We start from the raw sequence: 6,033 nt of genomic DNA, 5'->3' as shown, positions 1-6,033 counted from the left end.
TTCTAGAATTTTGTATAAAAACCAGTGTAAAGTTGTAAATTTCAGTAGATCCAGTCAGTCAGATAATGAAACAGTTGTAGTCTCAGGTCTCGCGCTCTTAGCCTTTTATCATTTAAATGTTACTTAGTTTTAAGGAATGTACGCGACTCTTAATGAGTTTTAAGTTGATTTTCTAACATTAATAAATGCTATCACGGCAATTAAATTAAACATAAGTTCTCGACTTAATTCTTCACCCCGACCTAACCATCGTATCCGAAAAGACGCTACACGTTATTGGTGCCGAAACCCGGGAGGAGCAAAACCAAAGTTAACAAGCTCAAATAAGAAGGGTAACGTCATTTCAACAAGTACGACGGCAAGCTACAAAGAAGACGCTTATAGTCATCAAGCCAAAGTGAAGTTGATACGACAGTTGGGTAAATATGGAGAGAATACAAAAGCAGAGAGAGGCTTTAAGAACGAGAACATGTGCGATCATGGACAGCATTGACGCGGAAGGACTGAGAACCCTTATGGACCAAGAGAAACTGTTAGGGCTACTTAAGCAGCTGGCAGAGAAAGAAACCAAACTACTGGCCAAAGACGAAAAGCTGGAGGAACTCATACCGATCGACCAAATCCAAGGAGAAACTGATGAAGTTGAGGAATTCCGAGAGAAGATCCTGGACAGAAAAGCCAAAATTGAGGAATGGCTACGTATTGCAAGAGAAAGACAGGATCAAAGCCAAAGTTTAATTGGCAGCCGAGCAGATGAAATCATGGTCAAGTTACCTCGTGTCACCATTCCAAAGTTTAATGGTGAGCCGACCCAATGGAGAAGTTTTTGGGATCAATTTCGAGTAGCGGTTCACGAAAATACGACCATCAGTAAAGTCAACAAATTCGTCTACTTAAAGTCCTACATGGAAGGAGCAGCTCTAAATACCTTATCCGGTTTCACGCTTACGGAGGAAAATTACGAGAAGGCCGTGGAAAAACTAAGAAAGAAATTTGGACGAAAGGGAGTTGCCATCAATAGCCATCTCAGCAAGATATCCAGCTTAAACCCAGTTAAAAGATCGTCGGACATCGCAGCATTAAGACATCTCTATGATACTTGCGATGTACAAGTTAAATGTCTGGAAGTATTAGGAGTCCCCAAGGAGAATTATGGCTACATGTTCTGTCACATGGTAATCAAGCTCTTACCACCGGACATAGCTTTGGAATATTCACGAAAGCTGGAGAGCCTCGACGAGTACGATGTTAACATCCTACTAGATCACTTGGAAAAGGAAGTCGAGTGCCGAGAAAGAGCAGTAATCCTGAACAGGCCAACCAGAGACGTACAGGAAGAGCAGACTCATAACCAAACCTCCAAGTCAAGAAGTTATTATAAATCGGAGACCAACAACTCAAGACCCAGTGGGTTTCCATACAAGAGCAGAGTTCCATCAACGGCAGTCCTGAACGTGGGAATAGCGAACCCTGAAGAATGCTGCTATTGCAACAGCGCCACCCACAAGCCAGAAGACTGCACAGCAGTAACATTGCCAAGAAAAATGGAGCTGCTAGGTCGCCAAGAAAGATGTTTTTTATGTCTAAAGCCTAGACATACCGCTCGTCGCTGCAAATCAAAGAAGAAATGCAGTCAATGCCAGAGGCGACACCACGTATCAATTTGTCGGGAGATTCACGAAGAAACGACAAGGAAATCAGACGCCGAAGTACAGCCTGAAGGAAACACAACAACAGTATCCATGACGGCAGTCTGTCCAAAGAGGTGCTCTAACGAAGGACAAGTCCTGCTGCAAACCATAGTTGTGTATGCGGAAGAGAAAGGCAAAAGGCAACCTATCAGATGTTTACTGGATAATGGAGCTCATAAATCGTTCATAACTCGAGATGTAGTAGAGCAACTGAACTTGCCGATCGTAGGTCAAGGAACCATCGCCGTTGGGAGTTTTGAAAGCGAGAAATCCAGCACATCTGTCCGAAGAAAAGTCAAGGTCACGCTGAGCTCTGTGAACAATCCGGCATATCAAATTGAATTGACAGTCCTCGAAAGCCCAAAGATAATAGGAACCGCAATCAGTATACCTGGAGAAGATATACGGAAGATGATGTCCCAAAGAGGTGTTCAACTAGCCGATGTAGGAGAAATTCAAGGCCAGCCGGTGAATAAGGAGATATCCATGCTGATTGCTGCGGATTATTATTGGACCATTGTCACAGGCCTCATCCATCGACTAAACGACTCATTCGTTGCATTGGAGAGCAAGTTAGGATGGGCCGTACAAGGACCAGCACCGATGTCTTCGAATGTCTTCGCTCAAGCCGTAGTTGTAATGCATGCAGCTATTGAAGTTGAAGAAGTCAATAAGAACTTAAAGGCGTTCTGGGAGCTCGAAGCCTTGGGAATCCTAGAAGAAAAATCCATGTCAAGAAGCGACGAAGAGATCATAGCCAAGCACAATTCAACTATCCAATTCAGAGAAGGGCGCTATGAAGTCCAGCTGCCATGGAACGAACGTCCGGATATGTTGAGGAGCAATTTCGCATTATCCAGCAGAAGGATGCAAGGATTGGTCAAGAAGTTTCAACGAAGTCCGGCTCTGTACCAGAGGTATCAAGATACGTTTGAAGAGTATTTACGACAAGGCATTATCGAAGAAGTAGCTCCAGAGCTGATCCATTCGGACGGACCGAAGTACTACATTCCTCATTTTCCGGTGATTAGAGAAGATAAGAAGACGACGAAATTCAGAATCGTCTACGATGCTGCAGCTCATGAAAAGGGTCAGCCTTCACTGAACTCGCTACTAAGTCCGGGCCCCAACCTGAATCCAGACCTGCTTCTCATACTGATGAGATTCCGTATGGGACAAATCGCTGTCATGGCCGATATAGAAAAAGCCTTCCTGATGATATCCTTGGCGTCAGAGGACCGAGAATTCTGTAGATTCCTATGGATAAAATCGATGCCGAATGGAGCCGAACCTGTCGAATATGTCCACTTCAGGATGGCCAGAGTATTATTCGGCGTCAGTTCAAGTCCGTTCTTGTTGGCAGCCACCTTGAAATACCACTTTGCCTTATATCAAGATCAGTACCCAGAAGCCTGCTTAGAACTAACTAAGAGTCTCTACGTCGATGATCTCGTATGCAGCGTAACAAGCATAGAGGAAGCTAAAACACTCTATTCTCAATCAACCGAACTACTCAACAAAGCCGGTATGAACCTACGCAAGTGGATATCCAATTCTAAGGAACTGTCAGAGTATTGGAATAATCAAGCCATCCCTGAAGAGAAATCTCTATCGTTAACGGCGGAAACCTCACCATTATCATTGAGGGTCTTGGGAATCTCTTGGAACCCACATACCGATCAGCTGACCTTCAACGTGTCGCCCTTGCTGGAATTCTTGGAGACAAGAAAGAATACAAAAAGAAGTGTGCTACAAGCGACCGCAAGGATATTTGATCCCATCGGTTTCTTATCACCGTTTCTGATACGAGCCAAGTGTCTTTTCCAGAAGCTATGGATTGAAGGCGTAGACTGGGACACAGAGTTACCATTGAGCCTTAGTCAAGAATGGAGGCAATGGTGTTCGGAGCTGTCGAACCTAAGAAATGTCGCAATTCCCCGTTGGTACTACGAAGCGTCAGGAGAAGAAATCACCTCGAAGGAGATACACGTCTTCTGCGATGCCAGTAAACATGCCTATGGAGCAGTCACTTACCTGAGATACCAGACAAAAAATGGAGAAGTTGGAGTCAGCCTAATAACCTCAAAGACTAGAGTTTCGCCAATTAAAGAGGTGAAGATACCACGTCTTGAACTCATGGCCGCAGTCATAGGATCCCGCCTGCTAAAGTATACCTTGGACGTATTCGAAGGAGAGATCACCACGTATTATTGCTGGTCTGACTCCACTATAGTCATACAATGGATTCAAACAATAGCGCGAGAATGGAAACCGTTCGTAGCCAACCGGGTGGCAGAGATCCACAAACTAACGGAGCCGTCATCGTGGGGTCACTGCGCAGGAAAAACCAACCCTGCTGACTATCCCTCACGTGGAACTACCATCGAAGATCTACTAGTCAATAAGGTTTGGTGGCAAGGTTCGCCTTGGTTGACACAAGATAAATCCTCATGGCCAAGAGGATGGATGAAAACAGCCGCTGACACCCAAGAAGCAGACGTTGAGAGACGGACCACTTGTCAATTAGCAAGTCACGTCCAAGAGATGGAGCCAATCATTAAGCTTGAAGACTACAGTTCACTAAGAAGAGTTCTTCGAGTGACCGCTTGGGTTGTTCGTTTCACGAATAATATCAGAAAACATGCCCCGTCTTTCGAAGGACCATTGAACGCCCAAGAGATGGACCACGCTCGAAAATTATGGATTCGCCAAGTCCAGAGTCAATCCTTTCCGGAAGAAATCGCACGATTAACCGAAAAGCTTCCATTATCAAGGACATCGAAGATTCTTCAATACAATCCTTTCCTGCAAGAAGGACTCCTCCGAGTGGGAGGTCGGCTTCAAAACTCAACGTTCGAGTTTCAAGTCAAACACCCTTATCTTCTACCATCGAAGCACAAGTTGGCGGAACTAATGGCGATGGAAAGTCACTACACCACGATGCATGGAGGCCTAAACAACACGCTAACTCAACTCAGGGAGGAAGTTTGGGTACTGCAAGGACGCCAAATGGTGAAAAGAGTCATTGGCAAATGTATCGTTTGTCGGCGTTTCAAAGTCAAAAAAGGGGACCAAGTCACCGCACCCTTGCCACTGGACCGAATCAGAGAATCGCCTCCATTCACCGTGACAGGGATCGACTTTGCCGGGCCTTTATACGCACGAGTAGGAAAGGGTACCACGAAGGTGTATATAGCACTTTTTACGTGTGGAGTTACAAGAGCCATCCACCTAGAGTTAGTCACCGACCTCAGCGCAGAAAAATTCATGCTGGCATTCCGAAGATTCGTGGCTCGAAGGGGAGTCTGCTGCACGATATATTCCGACAACGCGAAGACTTTCAAGCGAACAGATCAAGACCTCAAAAGACTATATCAAAATATAGAAGACAAGCCCTTCCAGGAGTACCTGGGAAATCAACAAATACGATGGAAATACATCGTAGAACGAGCCGCCTGGTGGGGCGGATTTTGGGAAAGACTAGTCCGTTCCGTAAAGATGTGCCTTAAGAAAACCTTGGGTAAAAATAGCCTATCCTATGAGGAACTCACGACGAGTTTGACGGAGATCGAAGCCGTGATTAATTCAAGGCCCTTGACGAACAACGAGACTGATCCAGAGGAGTTATCACCACTGACCCCATCACACTTCCTAATTGGTCAACGAGTTACCACAGTTCCGGATCAGATCTTCCAAGGCACTCCCTCAGATGCCAAAAAGGACCAGCTGACAAGAAGACTCAGAAATCGACAAGTCGTCATCAATCAGTTTTGGAAGCGATGGCGGAACCACTACTTGCTAGAACTACGATCAGCTCACAGCAGCAGAGCAGTGCCCAATCCAACTACATTCAAAGTCAACGACATCGTACTCCTCGACGATTCAAAGCTACCACGACAAATCTGGCGGATGGGACGAATCACCCAGACGTATCCCGGCCGGGACGGTAAAATAAGAGCCTGCAGCCTAAGACTACCTGGAGGCGTAGAAGTCAGAAGAGCGGTTCAATCACTATACAACCTGGAAGTCGACAAGGGATGAACAGTTTTCCTGTTCATCGGGCGGAGGATGTTGCAGCTAAAAAACTGTAGACGAATATTAGACTTTAAAGTATTATTTTGACCTAATGATAATGTTTTTTAGCTTCTAGAATTTTGTATAAAAACCAGTGTAAAGTTGTAAATTTCAGTAGATCCAGTCAGTCAGATAATGAAACAGTTGTAGTCTCAGGTCTCGCGCTCTTAGCCTTTTATCATTTAAATGTTACTTAGTTTTAAGGAATGTACGCGACTCTTAATGAGTTTTAAGTTGATTTTCTAACATTAATAAATGCTATCACGGC

At 45.0% G+C, this 6,033-nt stretch overlaps 1 protein-coding gene across 1 annotated transcript; it reads left to right on the top strand.

The window, feature by feature from the left end:
- The first annotated feature begins 479 nt into the window (after positions 1-479).
- LOC149707922 (uncharacterized) lies at positions 480-5,732 on the top strand. The gene is made up of 2 exons (XM_089864998.1): positions 480-3,216; positions 3,292-5,732. Exons 1-2 carry the CDS (start codon positions 480-482, stop codon positions 5,730-5,732), a joined length of 5,178 nt encoding a protein of 1,725 aa, XP_089721124.1.
- Positions 5,733-6,033: the final 301 nt, after the last annotated feature.

The sequence above is a fragment of the Phalangium opilio genome, unplaced genomic scaffold (genome assembly GCF_054372755.1).
Source record: "Phalangium opilio isolate 3A_F unplaced genomic scaffold, DU_Popi_V2 ptg000013l_1, whole genome shotgun sequence".
NCBI classification, from domain to species: domain Eukaryota; kingdom Metazoa; phylum Arthropoda; class Arachnida; order Opiliones; family Phalangiidae; genus Phalangium; species Phalangium opilio.
The sequence above is the reverse complement of the archived record's forward strand: the minus strand, read 5'-3'. Positions and strand labels throughout refer to the sequence as shown.